This window comes from Nerophis lumbriciformis, linkage group LG21, assembly GCF_033978685.3.
Source record: "Nerophis lumbriciformis linkage group LG21, RoL_Nlum_v2.1, whole genome shotgun sequence".
NCBI classification, from domain to species: Eukaryota; Metazoa; Chordata; class Actinopteri; order Syngnathiformes; family Syngnathidae; genus Nerophis; species Nerophis lumbriciformis.
In genome coordinates, this window is record NC_084568.2 from 22,950,060 (window position 1) to 22,969,808 (window position 19,749).

At 39.1% G+C, this 19,749-nt stretch overlaps 1 protein-coding gene across 3 annotated transcripts in view; it reads right to left on the bottom strand.

Annotated features, from left to right (window-relative positions):
• Positions 1–19,749, bottom strand: part of angpt1 (angiopoietin 1) — a 251,885-nt gene that overhangs the window by 16,311 nt on the left and 215,825 nt on the right. For all 3 annotated transcript variants that reach the window (XM_061982606.1, XM_061982608.1, XM_061982609.1), the window contains exon 8: positions 16,991–17,121. In XM_061982606.1, coding sequence (XP_061838590.1) covers positions 16,991–17,121 — 131 coding nt within the window. The remainder of the gene's footprint in view (positions 1–16,990; positions 17,122–19,749) is intronic.

Sequence of the window (19,749 nt, forward strand, 5' to 3'; positions counted from 1 at the left end):
TTTAGTAACACTCTTAATGTGTGACTCAAAGGAGAGAGTTGGGTCGAAAATAATACCCACATTCTTTACTGATTCGCCTTGTGTAATTGTTTGGTTGTCAAATGTTAAGGTGGTATTTTTAAATAAATGTCGGTGTTTAGCAGGACCGATAATCAGCATTTCCGTTTTCTTGGCGTTGAGTTGCAAGAAGTTAGCGGACATCCATTGTTTAATTTCATTAAGACACGCCTCCAGCTGACTACAATCCGGCGTGTTGGTCAGCTTTAGGGGCATGTAGAGTTGGGTGTCATCAGCATAACAATGAAAGCTAACACCGTATTTGTGTATGATGTCGCCTAGCGGCAGCATGTAAATACTGAAGAGTGCAGGGCCAAGAACCGAACCCTGAGGAACTCCGCACGTTACCTTAACATAGTCCGAGGTCACATTATTATGGGAGACGCATTGCATCCTGTCAGTAAGATAAGAGTTAAACCACGACAAAGCTAAGTCTGACATACCAATACGTGTTTTGATACGCTCTAATAAAATATTATGATCGACGGTATCGAAAGCAGCGCTAAGATCAAGAAGCAGCAACATAGATGACGCATCAGAATCCATCGTTAGCAGTAGATTAGTCATTTTTGCGAGGGCTGTCTCCGTAGAGTGATTTGCCCTGAAACCGGATTGAAAAGGTTCACAGAGATTGTTAGACACTAAGTGTTCATTTAGCTGCTGTGCGACAATTTTTTCGAGGATTTTCGAAATAAAGGGAAGGTGGGACACCGGTCGGTAGTTTACCATGAGGTCAGGATCAAGGTTAGGTCTTTTGAGCAGAGGATGAATAACCGCTTTCTTGAATGCTAGGGGAACAGTGCCAGAGGAAAGTGATAAGTTTATAATATTTAGCACTGATGGACCTAATAATACAAAAAGCTCCTTGATAAGTTTCCCAGGAAGTGGGTCAAGTAAACATGTTTGTTTTATCCCACTTACACGCCGTAATAGTTCCTCTAATGTTATTTCATCAAAAAGAGAGAGACTATTTTGTATTGCAGTATCCGTCGTAGATACAGTTGTATCTGTGTTCATAGAACCCAGTTGTAGCTGGGATGCGTTGTCTTTAATCTCCTTTCTAATGAGTTCAATTTTCTTGTTAAAGAAATTCATAAAGTCATCTGCCGAGTGGGTGGAGCTATTGGGAGGAGTCCCTTGTTGGGTTAGCGATGCTACTGTACTAAACAAAAATTTAGGGTCGTTTTTGTTGAGGTGGATGAGATTTGAGTAATATTTAGCTTTAGCTAAGGTAATCATGCGTTTATACGATATTAAACTATCACTCCATGCTTGATGGAAAACCTCAAGCTTGGTCGCGCGCCATTTGCGTTCCAACTTTCTACATGATAATTTATGAGCTCTGGTTTCTTCTGTAAACCATGGGGTGCGCCTTTTAGGGGCCCTTTTTTGTTTTAGCGGTGCTATACTATCAATGGTTTTGCGCAGGGCATTGTCAAAGTTGTTAGTTAGGTTATCAATAGAGCCGACATAATTTGGGAATGGTGCCATTACCGAAGGCAGTAGGTCAGCAAGAGTCATCGTTGTGGCAGCATTAATGTTGCAGCTGCTATAGCAGTTATTATTATTATTACTTTGTTGACAATGAGTCAGAACTTCGAATTTTATAAGGTAATGATCGGACATTACTTTAGTATACGGGAGTACCATAACTTTGGAGGTGGTGACACCCCTGACCAGCACTAGATCTATCGTATTACCGTTGCGATGCGTAGGTTCATGTATTATTTGTGTAAGACCACAGCTATCAATTATAGTCTGGAGCGCCACGCACTGAGGGTCCGATGGGGTATTCATATGGATATTAAAGTCCCCCATTATGATTATATTGTCTGCGTGCGTCACTAGATCAGCAACGAACTCTGAGAATTCATTGATAAAGACCGAGTAGGGCCCTGGGCGGCGGTAGATAACAACCATATCGAGAGGCAGCGGTGCGACAGACCTCATAGTAAGCACCTCAAACGATTTGTATTTATTATTTAGGTTAGGGGTAAGGTTAAAGTTTTCATTGTATATTAGTGCGACACCCCCACCCCTTTTAAAGGGACGGGCAATATGCGCATTCGTATAGTTAGGAGGAGATGCCTCATTTAGCGCAAAAAAATCGTCGGGTTTGAGCCAGGTTTCGCTAAGACCAATGACGTTAAGATTGTTGTCTCTAATGACCTCATTAACTAATAACGTTTTGGGAGACAATGATCTTATGTTTAAAAAGCCCATATTATAAGTATTGGGCTGTTTTGACGAGTTTTTGTTTAAATTATCCGTAGTAGCAATATTAATAATGTTGCGTTTATTATACGTAGTGCACTTTAAATAGTTTCGACCATATCTAGGAATTGATACGACTATTAACTAGATCCACTATGGACTGGACTCTCACACTATTAACTAGATCCACTATGGACTGGACTCTCACACTATTAACTAGATCCACTATGGACTGGACTCTTACACTATTAACTAGATCCACTATGGACTGGACTCTCACACTATTAACTAGATCCACTATGGACTGGACTCTCACACTATTAACTAGATCCACTATGGACTGGACTCTCACACTATTAAGTAGATCCACTATGGACTGGACTCTCACACTATTAACTAGATCCACTATGGACTGGACTCTTACACTATTAACTAGATCCACTATGGACTGGACTCTTACACTATTAAGTAGATCCACTATGGACTGGACTCTCACACTATTAACTAGATCCACTATGGACTGGACTCTTACACTATTCACTAGATCCACTATGGACTGGACTCTTACACTATTCACTAGATCCACTATGGACTGGACTCTCACACTATTCACTAGATCCACTATGGACTGGACTGTCACACTATTAACTAGATCCACTATGGACTGGACTCTCACACCATTAACTAGATCCACTATAGACTGGACTCTCACACTATTAAGTAGATCCACTATAGACTGGACTCTCACACTATTAACTAGATCCACTATGGACTGGACTCTCACACTATTAACTAGATCCACTATGGACTGGACTCTCACACTATTAACTAGATCCACTATGGACTGGACTCTCACACCATTAACTAGATCCACTATAGACTGGACTCTCACACTATTAAGTAGATCCACTATAGACTGGACTCTCACACTATTAACTAGATCCACTATGGACTGGACTCTCACACTATTAACTAGATCCACTATGGACTGGACTCTCACACTATTAACTAGATCCACTATGGACTGGACTCTCACACCATTAACTAGATCCACTATGGACTGGACTCTCACACTATTAAGTAGATCCACTATAGACTGGACTCTCACACTATTAAGTAGATCCACTATAGACTGGACTCTCACACTATTAAGTAGATCCACTATAGACTGGACTCTCACACTATTAACTAGATCCACTATGGACTGGACTCTTACACTATTAACTAGATCCACCATGGACTGGACTCTTACACTATTAACTAGATCCACTATGGACTGGACTCTCACACTATTAACTAGATCCACTATGGACTGGACTCTCACACTATTAACTAGATCCACTATGGACTGGACTCTCACACTATTAACTCGATCCACTATGGACTGGACTCTTACACTATCAAATAGATCCACTATGGACTGGACTCTCACACTATTAACTAGATCCACTATGGACTGGACTCTCACACTATTAACTAGATCCACTATGGACTGGACTCTTACACTATTAACTAGATCCACTATGGACTGGACTCTCACACTATTAACTAGATCCACTATAGACTGGACTCTTACACTATTAACTAGATCCACTATGGACTGGACTCTCACACTATTAACTAGATCCACTATGGACTGGACTCTTACACTATTAACTAGATCCACTATGGACTGGACTTTTACACTATTAACTAGATCCACTATGGACTGGACTCTCACACTATTAACTAGATCCACTATGGACTGGACTCTCACACTATTAACTAGATCCACTATGGACTGGACTCTCACACTATTAACTAGATCCACTATGGACTGGACTCTCACACTATTAACTAGATCCACTATGGACTGGACTCTCACACTATTAACTCGATCCACTATGGACTGGACTCTTACACTATCAAATAGATCCACTATGGACTGGACTCTCACACTATTAACTAGATCCACTATGGACTGGACTCTTACACTGTTAACTAGATCCACTATGGACTGGACTCTCACACTATTAACTAGATCCACTATAGACTGGACTCTTACACTATTAACTAGATCCACTATGGACTGGACTCTTACACTATTAACTAGATCCAGTATGGACTGGACTCTCACACTATTAACTAGATCTACTATGGACTGGACTCTCACACTATTAACTAGATCCACTCGACTTCCATTGCACCGGTCGCCCAGGGGCCGGGGTCCCCACATCTGCGGTCCCCTCCAAGGTTTCTCATTGTATCCCATTGGGTTGAGTTTTTTCTTGCCCTGATGTGGGATCTGAGCCGAGGATGTACATGTCATAGATATTGTAGCCATACTTGCCAACCCTCCCGAATTTTCCGGGAGACTCCCGAATATCTCTCCCGGCTGGCCTGGGAACGCCTCGGGATCCCCCGGGAGGAGCTGGACGAAGTGGCTGGGGAGAGGGAAGTCTGGGCTTCCCTGCTTAAGCTGCTGCCCCCGCGACCCGACCTCGGATAAGCGAAAGAAGATGGATGGATGGATGGATGGATGGATGGATGGATGGACTCCCGAATTTCAGTGCCTCTCCCGAAAATCTCCCGGGACAACCATTCTCCCGAATTTCTCCCGATTTCTAGCCGGACTTAAGGCACGTCCGCTCTTTACTTCATACTTCAGAACAGACTCCCACACTTGCCGTCAGGGTGCGCAATACACCATAAACCGTTGGCCAACCAAAAAGTAACTTTTTGGTTGTCCAACGGTTTACTTTTTGGTTGGCCAACGGTTTACGTTGTATTGCGCACCCTGACGGCAAGTGTGGGAGTCGGTTCTGAAGTATGCAGTAAAGAGACGTAACTTCATCACCTCGCCTGGTTATTGACTCCAACCCAGAATATTACACTGCCCATACCTATGCTCCTTCTAAGGCTATGCTACTGGCTGCAAAGCATTGCACTTTCAAATACAACAATGAGTAGAGAGGAGTGTTATGTGTGTATATGTGTAAATAAATGAACACTGAAATTCAAGTATTTATTTTATTTATATGTATATATGTATAATAAAATACATATTTATATATAGCTAGAATTCACTGAAAGTCAAGTATTTATTTTTTATATATATATATATATATATATATATATATATATATATATATATATATATATATATATATATATATATATATATATATATATAAAAATAAGAAATACTTGAATTTAAGTGAATTCTAGCTATAAATATACTCCTCCCCCTTAACCCCGCTTTAAAATGTAATATCGGATATCATCGGTATCGGTTTCAAAAAGTAAAATTTATGGCTTTTTAAAACGCCGCTGTACGGAGTGGTGCACGGACGTAGGGAGAAGTACAGAGCGCCAATAAACCTTAAAGGCACTGCCTTTGCGTGCCGGCCCAGTCACATAATATCTATGACTTTTCACACACACACAAGTGATCGCAATGCATACAGGTCACACTGAGGGTGGCCGTATAAACAACTTTACCACTGTTACAAATATGCGCCACAATGTGAACCCACACCAAATAAGAATGACAAACACATTTCGGGAGAACATCCGCACCGTAACACAACATAAACACAACAGAACAAATACCCAGAACCCCTTGCAGCACTAACTCTTCCGGGACGCTACAATATACCCCTCCCCCCGCTACCACCCCAACCCCGCCCACCTCAACCTCCTCATGCTCTCTCAGGAAGAGCATGTCCCAAATTCCAAGCTGCTGTTTTGAGGCATGTTAAAAAAATTATGCACTTTGTGACTTCAATAATAAATATGGCAGTGCCATGTTGGCATTTTTTCCTTACTTTGAGTTGATTTATTTTGCAAAACCTTGTTACATTGTTTAATGCATCCAGCGGGGCATCACAACAAAATTAGGCATAATAATGTGTTAATTCCACGACTGTATATATTGATATCGGTTGATATAAGAATCGGTAATTAAGAGTTAGACATTATCGGACATCTCTACTTATTTTCATTAAAAAACTGAGTTAGCCCAAACAAATAGCCCACGACAATATTGTCTCTTCCCCCTTGTAAAAGCAAACGTTAGTAAATATTACAAGAACCATTACTGACATCAACTAACACTTTCATAAGTAAAAAAATGTGACGCGAATGAAGTCTCCCAATAAAAGGTTGGTCGAAGCCACGTTAATACTACCAGGCTATTATTTTGAAGCTTACTTTGCACTGAATAGGAAGTGACCAGTGCTGTGTAACTGGACAAGGGGCTATGTTGCTGTTCCTCAAGTGAGATCTGTCCGCTGTCTGTTAAATGACCCATGGACGACACCTTGCACAATAATCATATGAGCAGGTTTAATAGGAGGGGCTTAAGAATGTTTGATAGTTATAAATAGGCAGAGTTATGCATGCATCCGAAGATTACGAAGAACAACGTTTAGAAGACAGTTAATGACTATTGAATACTTGCTATCACACCAAAGGTACAAAAATTATTTTTGTCGTCCAAAACCCTCAATTTTATTTTGTTAAATATTTTTATTGCATTTTAGCGTGTATAATAACAGCTAAAAAGGGTTTTGTCTGACTTCAACGCAAACCACTTTCACATGACCAATTCTGCATTTACCGTATTTTTTGGACTATAAGTCGCAGTTTTTTTCATAGTTTGGCCGGGGGTGCGACTTATATTCAGGAGCGACTTATGTGTGAAATTATTAACACATTAGCGTAAAATATCAAATAATATTATTTAGCTCATTTACGTAAGAGACTAGATGTATAAGATTTCATGGGATTTAGCGATTAGGAGTGACAGAATGTTTGGTAAACGTATAGCATGTTCTATATGTTATAGTTATTTGAATGACTCTTACCATAATATGTTACGTTAACATACCAGGCACGTTCTCAGTTGGTTATTTATGCCTCACATAACGTACACTTATTCAGCCTGTTGTTCACTATTCTTTATTTATTTTAAATTGCCTTTCAAATGTCTATTCTTGGTGTTGGGTTTTATCAAATACATTTCCCCAAAAAATGTGACTTATACTCCAGTGCGACTTATATGTTTTTTTCCTTCTTTATTATGCATTTTCGGCAGGTGCGACTTATACTAGGGTGCAACTTATACTCCGAAAAATACGGTACTATTGAAGTGTTTTATTGTTTTTCAGATCAACTGTAAATAGTGGCTAACTCATTTTGTTAGTTACTAAAAAATATTACCGGTACATTAATACTATTTTTTTTTTTTTTTAAATAATTCTTCTATGATGCGATGATTCAGGTGCAAAAAAATGTTTTCAAAATCCAAATAAATTGTACAACCCCTTAGTTACATTCTGCAACCTGTATAATAACCAAGTTGTAGCGACATTGTTATTGTAAGAGCGAACAATGAGAAACTCTTTTTTTAGTGTAGTAACACATCAGCGTGATAAAGCTAACTACGGCAAGAGATAAGCTAGCTTCTTTTTTTGAGTTTGCGATGCACAACACAATGTGAAAAAACACTGATCTGTACTGACTGAAAAACATGAACAATTATATTACAGTATCTGTAAAGTATTAGTCCGCAGTTCATATTTTGTTTGTACACAGCCAGCCAGACAGCGTATGTAATGACGTGCTAAGTGTATCATGTACAATATTAAAGTGTGACTCACTCCATGGACAGTTGTGCGTTTGGTCCAGCTGGCCGGGGACGTTTTTTTCCTGTTTATTTTGGTAAGCACTCCGTTTATGACGAAATAGCTTGGCTTCAAGTTCTACATTTCGCAGCTTCGACTCACTTTGACCTCACTCTCTCGGCTTCCGTCTGCTCCAACCTCTCACTCTTCCTTCGTACTGGGCTAAAGAAGCAGCAGTTCATCCTCCGTATATTCAGCTTCAAAAAGAAAAGTTTGTGAATCGTCATTTGTCCGAAAATAATCTTTGTTGTCTGTTACCACGTTTGCCATGATTAGAAAAATGATTTGCGTTTTATTTTCGGAAGTAGGAAGTGCGCTGCTACGGAAACGAAAATCAATGCGCGCAGGAAGTCATTGATTAAAATGAACAAAAGACGGTAAATATTGAACATTCTATATATTGTTATATATATATATATATATATATATATATATATATATATATATATATATATATATATATATATATATAAGTGACGTGCGGTCACTAGAGGCAGGTGAGGAAAAAAAATGTAAAAAGAAAAAAAAAAAATTAAATTGTTATATGATTATACTATAAAGTTATTTTCCATTTAACTTCACCAGTTTTAGATTATTTTTATTCAAAATCGCTGAATTTTCACATTCGCCGTTCAAATACTGAGAAGAGACGGTGCGGTGAACATCAGCCAGTCGAGGCACGTCACTCAGTGCCTCAACATGGACGGACTCGGCTAACTGCTGGTCTGCTGTGCAGTGAGACCGTATTGCTATATGAACTATATTATACATTTCCATAGTTTAGTTAGCTGAGGTATATAATGTACAGTGTATTTTGTCAACAACTGTATGTGTGTAAAGTATTTCTTGTGCTGAGCGATCATAAAACTGCTGCGAAGACGCACTGTGTGAGGCTCGCGTAACCCCGCCTCCTGGTGCTGGTTAAGGCACCTTCGCTGCAGACTGCACCCCCCGACGAGAGCGCCACACCAACCAAAGCCCACACCCAAACCCTCCACGTGCAAGACCGAATCCACCCAAAAAAAGTCACTTAACAAGAAGCCAAAAAGTGTGAAAAACAACATTGCTCGCGCCGGAGGATCTGTGAACGACTGCAAGGACACAACATTAGGTACACTTGCAGACTGCAGCATGGATTTCATATTTCATTCATTCACAACTCCTCCAACACGAACACCACTGTTCCCGCACTTATAAGTAAAGGTAAGACCATAATAACGTTTTTTTTATTAAATGTGCTTTTTTGTGTGCTACAGTTTGTATGTGTAAAGTTAAAGTTAAGTTAAAGCAGGGGCGTCACTAGCTTTTAAGGACAGGGGGGGCTTTGCCCCCAGGAGATGCACAGGATGCGAGCGAATGTTACGCACGAGCACAAAACTTCACAAACGGCTAACAAAGACTTAGAAATTATTCATTGTTATTTTTTTTTTTTTTAAATGCACGGGATGAAATGAAATGCTCCCCGGGACGATGGCTTTTAACCATATATTTTCTTTTTATGTATTTATTCATTTTACATTTTATATTAAATGTCTTGGTTTTTCCTCCCTCTGAAAATCCTATTAAATGTTTAACAAGCCATCCTATAATAATAAAACTGCTATTAATGTAACAATACAACAAAACTAATATATTTAATGATGTTTTTTTCATTATTTTAACAATAGGCTTATGTATATTACTTTATATAGATTCTACAAGAAACACAAAACTTAAAAAATAAATGATTTACAATTGCACACACAAGGTTTTGTGCAGCTTCACTCATTGTAAAGGAAGACAATGTGCTTCGTACACCTGCAGGACCGCAAGCAAGGTCGCAGAGAAAATGCGGGCTGGAATTTGAGTGATGTGGGCATTTTCTATATGAACAACTGGAATGGATTGGACACCGACGCACGAAAAGGGCTCTCTACCTTACGCTACGAAGTGAGGGGAAACTGAGTGAATAATAACAGGTTATATGATTATTTATTTAAACTCATATTTGGGCCACTTTATAATTAATATGTCGGCATTTATTTGTAAAAAAACAAAAAAAAAAACCACCAAATTATTTAGGGGGTCTTAAGAATATTTTAGGGGGGCTTGAGCCCCCCTAAAATAGGCCTAACAACGGCAATGAGTTAAAGTACCAATGATTGTCACACACACTAGGTGTGGTGAAATTTGTCCTCTGCATTTGACCCATCCCCTTGATCACCCCCTGGGATGTGAGGGGAGCAGTGGGCAGCAGCGGCGCCGCGCCCGGGAATAATTGTTGGTGATTTAACCCCCAATTCCAACCCTTGATGCTGAGTGCCAAGCAGGGAAGAATGTTGGTATGAGCTTTTAAACATAACCCATTAACTGCTGCCAATCAAATGGTGAATAAGATACTCTTTAGGGTTCATATGTTTGTAAATCTGACTGTGATGAAGTCAGTGCCTCACCAGTCATGAACCTCACGTCACTGAGATATATATATATATATATATATATATATATATATATATATATATATATATAGATATATATATATATATATATATATAGATATATATATATATATAGATATATATATATATATATATATGGGGACGGCGTGGCGAAGTTGGTAGAGTGGCCGTGCCAGCAATCGGAGGGTTGTTGGTTACTAGGGTTCAATCCCCACCTTCTACCATCCTAGTCACGTCCGTTGTGTCCTTGGGCAAGACACTTCACCCTTGCTCCTGATGGCTGCTGGTTAGCGCCTTGCATGGCAGCTCCCGCCATCAGTGTGTGAATGTGTGAATGTGGAAATAGTGTCAAAGCGCTTTGAGTACCTTGAAGGTAGAAAAGCGTTATACAAGTATAACCCATTTATCATTTATATATATATACTTGCAGTGTGCATACAAAACGTTGATAGAGGGTTTTGAAGCTGTTTTGGAGGGCTTTGAAGGCTACAACGGTGACTCCGATTAGTCGCATTTTCCAAACATTTTTTATCATCTTTAAAATCCTGAAAAACAAACAAAAAATGTGTGTTCTTGTCTCTCGTAATGATTGTGAATCATAGGAGGAATTCAGAAAAAAGTACAGTTCCCCCTGTGATGTATTGGCCACAGTAAAATTACATACACTAGGGGGAACAAAACACTGTACTTTCAACAAGTGATTCTTTGGGGTGCCGCGAGATGGAGCCCTGAGTACCACGAGTGGTACACGCACCACAATATGAGAATCAAAGAGTGTTTAAATCACAGGGGTGTCAAACGTACGGTCCGCGGGCAGGATCAGGCCCGCGAACAGGTTTTATCCGGCCCGGGATGAGCTTGCTAAGTATTGAAATGGGCCGAAATTTTTGAATTAAAGAAAATTATGTTCTCTTTTTGTCCACTAGATGTCGCAATAGCAATTCTTTGTATCTTTGTAGATTATGCTACATATGTAAACAAATAAAATAAACCACATGATGTTAGTGCACCAGTCGAGGAAAATGAACAAACTACATAAATAACATCCTGTAATTTGATTTTGACATTATTTGTTTATCTTTATTAACACCAATGAGTTGACTGATGAACATTATCACATCATTTATTCAGAAAGTAAAAATAACAACAAATAAAGATAGAATGCTATTAACCGCAACAAACAAACTAAAATTATGATTTGTACATTTTCAGAATGTTTTTGTTCTATTTTTAAACAAAGAAAACAATCTGAAGTTGTCTTTATTTTTTTAAGTTATCGTGCCGTGATTTTACCAGTCCGGCCCACTTGGGAGTAGATTTTTCTCCATGTGGCCCCCCGATCTAAAATTTGTTTTTACACTCCTGGTTTAAACGGTCATAAAGTACTTTTTCTGCATTTCTGCCCTCATTTATGTGGCAGAACTGTATTTTACTCTATATTTTACATATTCTCACCAACGTCATTCAATAGCATGCAGCAAATACATGACGCGGTGAGTACACGGCTGCATGAGGATCAGGATTGAGTCAGTGTTGTCCTTGGAGCCTGGCAACAAGCAATGAATCAAACGCTATCAGGGTGTTGACCCGTGACTTGATGCCAGCTCTTATTGTCCAATTTATTCGCGGTGACATGCGGCGATACCAGCTTGATTAGTTGTCAGAAAGCAGTTAAAGAGCCGCCCGGGTCACCGGGCTCCACTTGCAAGGCAGGAGGAGCGATGTCATGTTAAATCACGCTGACATTTGGTGCAGCGCCCAAACATTTTTATTATTATGCTCACTTTCCAACTCCAGCTCAACTGGGAGGAGATGCAAACTGCGGCTTAATACGTGTAGCGAGACCAGACCAGGGCAAATTAAGCTTTTCAATCTGGCCCGCCGGATATTCCCCAAAATTTTTTTGGATCTTTAAGATGAAACTGTATCCGCCATTATGATGTGCAGTGATGTTTTCAAATGACCGTAAGTCTTGAACTATACAAAGTATTTCAATGGTTGGAATCTGCGCTTTTGCATGATATACTAGTTACTATGGTCATCTTAGTAGTTACCATGGTAATCTAATTAGTTAATATGGTAATCTAATTACCGTATTTTTTGGAGTATAAGTCGCACCAGAGTATAAGTTGCACCTGCCAAAAATGCATAATAAAGAAGGAAAAAAACATATATAAGTCGCACTGGAGTATAAGTTGCATTTTTTGGGGAAATGTATTTGATAAAACCCAACACCAAGAATAGACATTTGAAAGGCAATTTAAAATAAATAAAGAATAGTGAACAACAGGCTGAATAAGTGTACGTTATATGAGGCATAAATAACCAACTGAGAACGTGCCTGGCATGTTAACGTAACATATTATGGTAAGAGTCATTCAAATAACTATAACATATAGAAAATGCTATACGTTTACCCAACAATCTGTCACTCCTAATCGCTAAATCCCATGAAATCTTATACGTCTAGTCTCTTACGTGAATGAGATAAATAATATTATTTGATATTTTACGGTAATGTGTTAATAATTTCACACATAAGTCGCTCCTGAGTATAAGTCGCACCCCCGGCCAAACTATGAAAAAAACTGCGACTTATAGTCCGAAAAATACGGTAGTTACTATGGTAAGATAAGTCACAGCAGCTCAGACGAGGCACCAAGCAGTGTGGGCTTGGTTTGTTTCCAGAGCGGCCAGCCTGAAATGCGGGTGTCAGGGTCAGATGCGGAAGGAGATTTTTACAACAAAGTTCTAAAGCTTAGTGATGTATCAGATATAACACATTGTAGGTGGGTTTTTTTTTTACACTTCACGTTCATATTTTGCTGTGTTTGTTACATTTTGTTGCGTTTCGCTTGATTGTAAAATATGTCGATCGAGAGGGGGTGTGACGTTCATATTTTGTCAATATTCAGTATTTTATCGCTCATAGGTAATATTGTAAATCCCACATTCTTTATTGTCATGTACAGTCTGGGTGTCTCATTCAGTAAAAAAAAATTCAAATTCCCTTCCGTTTTTTCAGGCGGTCTGTCATAACGTTTTTAGCTTTCAATCAGACATTATAGTGAGGTTTTGTATTAGTGTTCCTAAAAATAGATATACCGGCCCCCAGACACATTTTTTTCTCTAAATTTGGCCCCGTGAGTCAAAGTGATTGCCCAGGCCTGAGCTAGATGTACAGGCTGCAATGTTTTCCAGGAGGAATTTCAACCTGTTGGTACATAACTGAAGAAGGCTTGTGGTCAAACTGAATGATTCTTGAGTTATACAGTAGGGAAGGGATTCATATGGCTCCATTCCTGGGTAATCATGCAATGCAGTCTGCGCCACTCTACATAGGATCGGACGCTGTGTTCAAAGTTGGAATTGCCATAAAAAACATTATTATATTCAACACTATTTTATACTATTTACTTTTTTTAAATTTTTTTTAACAAAATTAGGGTCCAGTGCACAATAACTACCGTAAACAAAAGCAAAACAAGTATTGACTCCCATTTCGATCATTAGATATTAGAAAAACGCCCCGGCAAACTATTTTGTAATAATGAGGAGATGAAGAAGAATATCAATGTAATTACTTTAGAATCGTTCTAATACTGATACTATACTATGTATTGATAGTATCAACATCTGAATTGATCGCCCATACTTTACATTGAAGCTTTAGCGGTTAGCGTCTTATGTCGTCCTGCTCGGTGTGTGTGTGCAGCATGCTTAGCTATTCCTTTCCATCTTGTCTTCCAGTGATAATGTTACTTGAAATAAATTGTGTTTATTTTGGTGGTGATTGATTAGTAATTTAGAAGCGGTTTTACACTGTGAATAAACAACACAGTTGTGTTGCCAGTGTTATGTACACACACACACACACATATATATACCATATATATACCATATATATATATATATATATATATACACATACTCACACACTGCAGGCCAAAAGTTTGGACACACCTTCTCATTCAATGCGTGTTCTTTATTTTCATTGTAGATTGTCACTGAAGGCATCAAAACTATGAATGAACACATGTAGAGTTATGTACTTCACAATAAAAGGTGAAATAACTAAAAACATGTTTTATATTCTAGTTCCTTCAAAATAGCCAGCCTCTGCTCTGATTACTGTTTTGCACACTCTTGGCATTCTCTCGATGAGCTTCATGAGGTAGTCACCTGAAATGGTTTTCACTTCACAGGTGTCATAGTTTTGATGCCTTTAGTGACAATCTACAATGTAAATAGTCATGAAAATAAAGACAACACATTCAAATGAGAAGGTGTGTCCAAACTTTTGGCCTGTACTGTATATACACACACACACACACACACACACACACACACACACACACACACACACACACACACACACACACACACACACACACACACACACACACACACACACACACACACACACACACACACACACACACACACACACACACACACACACACACACACACACACACACACACACACACACACACACACACACACACACACACACACACACACGTAAAAGCCAGTAAATTAGAATATTTTGAAAAACTTGATTTATTTCAGTAATTGCATTCAAAAGGTGTAACTTGTACATTATATTTATTCATTGCACACAGACTGATGCATTCAAATGTTTATTTCATTTAATTTTGATGATTTGAAGTGGCAACAAATGAAAATCCAAAATTCCGTGTGTCACAAAATTAGAATATTGTGTAAGGCTAATACAAAAAAGGGATTTTTAGAAATGTTGGCCAACTGAAAAGTATGAAAATGAAAAATATGAGCATGTACAATACTCAATACTTGGTTGGAGCTCCTTTTGCCTCAATTACTGCGTTAATGCGGCGTGGCATGGAGTCGATGAGTTTCTGGCACTGCTCAGGTGTTATGAGAGCCCAGGTTGCTCTGATAGTGGCCTTCAACTCTTCTGCGTTTTTGGGTCTGGCATTCTGCATCTTCCTTTTCACAATACCCCACAGATTTTCTATGGGGCTAAGGTCAGGGGAGTTGGCGGGCCAATTTAGAACAGAAATACCATGATCCGTAAACCAGGCACGGGTAGATTTTGCGCTGTGTGCAGGCGCCAAGTCCTGTTGGAACTTGAAATCTCCATCTCCATAGAGCAGGTCAGCAGCAGGAAGCATGAAGTGCTCTAAAACTTGCTGGTAGACGGCTGCGTTGACCCTGGATCTCAGGAAACAGAGTGGACCGACACCAGCAGATGACATGGCACCCCAAACCATCACCCAACCATGCAAATTTTGCATTTCCTTTGGAAATCGAGGTCCCAGAGTCTGGAGGAAGACAGGAGAGGCACAGGATCCACGTTGCCTGAAGTCTAGTGTAAAGTTTCCACCATCAGTGATGGTTTGGGGTGCCATGTCATCTGCTGGTGTCGGTCCACTCTGTTTCCTGAGATCCAGGGTCAACGCAGCCGTCTACCAGCAAGTTTTAGAGCACTTCATGCTTCCTGCTGCTGACCTGCTCTATGGAGATGGAGATTTCAAGTTCCAACAGGACTTGGCGCCTGCACACAGCGCAAAATCTACCCGTGCCTGGTTTACGGACCATGGTATTTCTGTTCTAAATTGGCCCGCCAACTCCCCTGACCTTAGCCCCATAGAAAATCTGTGGGGTATTGTGAAAAGGAAGATGCAGAATGCCAGACCCAAAAACGCAGAAGAGTTGAAGGCCACTATCAGAGCAACCTGGGCTCTCATAACACCTGAGCAGTGCCAGAAACTCATCGACTCCATGCCACGCCGCATTAACGCAGTAATTGAGGCAAAAGGAGCTCCAACCAAGTATTGAGTATTGTACATGCTCATATTTTTCATTTTCATACTTTTCAGTTGGCCAACATTTCTAAAAATCCCTTTTTTGTATTAGCCTTAAGTAATATTCTAATTTTGTGACACACGGAATTTTGGATTTTCATTTGTTGCCACTTCAAATCATCAAAATTAAATGAAATAAACATTTGAATGCATCAGTCTGTGTGCAATGAATAAATATAATGTACAAGTTACACCTTTTGAATGCAATTACTGAAATAAATCAAGTTTTTCAAAATATTCTAATTTACTGGCTTTTACCTGTGTATATATATATATACATATATATATATATATATATATAGAGTCAAGGTTTCTGTGGTTTATCCGTTATACAGTGCTCAATACCTGGGTAGAGCGGAATATACGTTAGGTCAGAAAAAACAGAGGCTATATCATCCCTACAAGCCTATAATCAGGGAAACCTGCAAAACAGGCTTGTAGGGATGATATAGCCTCTGTGTTTTTTTCTGACCTAACACACATACATACACACATATATATATACACATATATACACATATATATATATACACATACATACATATATATATACACATACATACATACATACATACATACATACATACATACATACATACATATATATATATATATATATATATATACATACATATATATTTACATGCATGTGCGTGTGTGTGTAATATTTTTTAAATATCATAGTGTCTTTAAAGTGTGCATTTTTGACAAGGCTTCATTCAACATGTCCTCTGTTTGGCCATGAAACGTATCAATCTGCACTCACCACCAGTGAGCATGAGAGCGCACTTGCACATGCAGTTATCGTTGTCCATGTCCTTGGTGCTGAAGTCTGCCCCGTGGATCACCAGGCTGCTCTGTCTGCCTGCCGTCCCGCTGTGGCTTTTCAGGAACAGCCTGAAAGACATCAGGGAGAGGGGAGGCCAGACATGAAAACAGGGTGAGGCCGAGGGAAGAAGGGCCACGGCAGTGTGAGTGACGGGAGGCAATAAAGACATAACATGCTGCAGGAGATGTCTCCTGGGAGATGGTTTGCGTGTGTGAATGAGCTTATGTGGAACACCTGTAACAACATGAGAAGGACAGACTGGATATAAAATGACAACTGGAAGGGCAGTTGAAGCAGATGTTAAGTTGAAAAGTTTTATGGTGTGTTAAACTGATCCGCTCGAGTGGTCGCTACCGGAGTCAGTAGGACAGTTTTCGCATGATACTTTTACCAGACAAATGACATTGGAAAAAAAAATACAGCAAATGTCTAAAGGGCATACTGTAATAGTGTATAATTGTTTAAGATTAACCAAACAGTACGGTGGTACCTCAGTTTTTGTCGTAATCTTGTCATGTCAGCAGTGCAATTACCAGTGCAATACATTTTCATTAGAGATGTCCAATAATGGCTTTTTTGCCGATATCCGATATTGTCCAACTCTTAATTACCGATTCCGATATCAACCGATATTGATATATACAGTTTTGGAATTAACACATTATTATGCCTAATTTTGTTGTGATGCCCCGCTGGATGCATTAAACAATGTAACAAGGTTTTCCAAAATAAATCAACTCAAGTTATGGAAAAAAATGCCAACATGGCACTGCCATATTTATTATTGAAGTCACAAAGTGCATTATTTTTTTTAACATGCCTCAAAACAGCAGCTTGGGACATGCTCTCCCTGACAGAGCATGAGGAGGTTGAGGTGGGCGGGGTTTTAGGGGGTAGCGGGGGTGGTGTGTATTGTAGCGTCCCGGGAAGAGTAAGTGCTGCAAGGGGTTCTGGGTATTTGTTCTGTTGTGTTTATGTTGTGTTACGGTGCGGATGTTCTCCCGAAATGGGTTTGTCATTCTTGTTTGGTGTGGGTTCGCAGTGTGGCGCATATTTGTAACAGTGTTAACGTTGTTTATACGGCCACCCTCAGTGTGACCAGTATGGCTGTTGACCAAGTATGCATGCATTCACTTGTGTGTGTGAAAAGCCGTAGGTATTATGTGATTGGGCCGGCACGCAAAGGCAGTGCCTTTAAGGTTTATTGGCGCTCTGTACTTCTCCCTACGTCCGTGTACAAAGTCATACATTTTACTTTTTGAAACAGATACCGATAATTTTGAAACCGATACCGATAATTTCCGATATTACATTTTAAAGCATTTATCGGCCAATAATATCGGCAGTCCGATATTATCGGACATCCCTAATTTTCATAACATGGTCACTACTGCATAGTTTCTCTTGTTATATTCTTATTTTTACTGTTATATTTTTATGCTTATTGTTATATTTTCTATTTTATTTCCATTTATAACCCCAATATTTACTTTTTGCGATCTCAATTCTGTACACTGCTGCTGGAATTAAAATTTTCCTGAGGGAACTCTCCTGAAGGAATCAATAAAATACTATCTATCTATCTATGATCCTTCATGACTGTGTTGGACTTGTGTTAATTGTTTCTCGACTGACAATAAAATGACACAACTGTTCCTGGTTGTCAATCGGGAAGCTTCTTCTGCCAGCGTCGTCCTCTGAACGAGGCTGTCTAGTTTTGATTGCTTCCTTGACAACGGGTGTGCATTTTAATAAACTGTTGTGATAGTCAGATCAAACCTCCTGAGGCATTGAACCACCACGGCCAGTTGGTTCGAGAAGCGTCAGGCATAATTTGACACACAAAACCCCCTGCTGGCCATATGTGTAATAACAAACCCACATAATGTGTAGGGGTGCACAAAAGTCATAATAAAAAAACTAAACATATATATATATATATATATATATAAAGTACACAACTGATGGTCCCAACCCCATTGATAAAGCAAGAAATTCCACTAATCAACCCTGATAAGGCACACCTGTGAAGTGAAAACCATTTCAAGTGACTACCTCTTAAAGCTCATCGAGAGAATGTCAAGAGTGTGCAAAGCAGTAATCAGAGCAAAGGGTGGCTATTTTGAAGACACTAGAATATAAAACCTGTTTTGAGTTATTTAACCTTTTTTTTGTTAAGTACATAACTCCACATGTGTTCATTCATAGTTTTGATGCCTTCAGTGACAATCTACAATGTAAATAGTCATGAAAATAAAGAACACGCATTGAATGAGAAGGTGTGTACAAACTTTTGACCTGTTTAAAAAAAAAAAAAAAAAAAAAAAATTAAAAATAAATAAAATAAATAAATATGTTTTGGGATTAAAAACATTGAGCAACTATTATTCATTATGTTATTTTTGGTAAGTACTTGTATTAAAAGTTAAAGTTAAAGTACCAATGATAGTCACACACACACTAGGTGTGGCAAAATTATTCTCTGCATTTGACCCATCACCCTTGATCACTCCCTGGGAGTTGAAGGGAGCAGTGAGCAGCAGCGGTGGCTGCGCCCGGGAATAATTTTTGGTGATTTAACCCCCAATTTTATGTAATCTCAATTACTTTGTACATTTATATCCTAAGTATTGTAAAGCTGGGATTGGGTTGAAGTTGCTGTAATTTTTTTTATAAGATTAATTTTTGTCTATAAC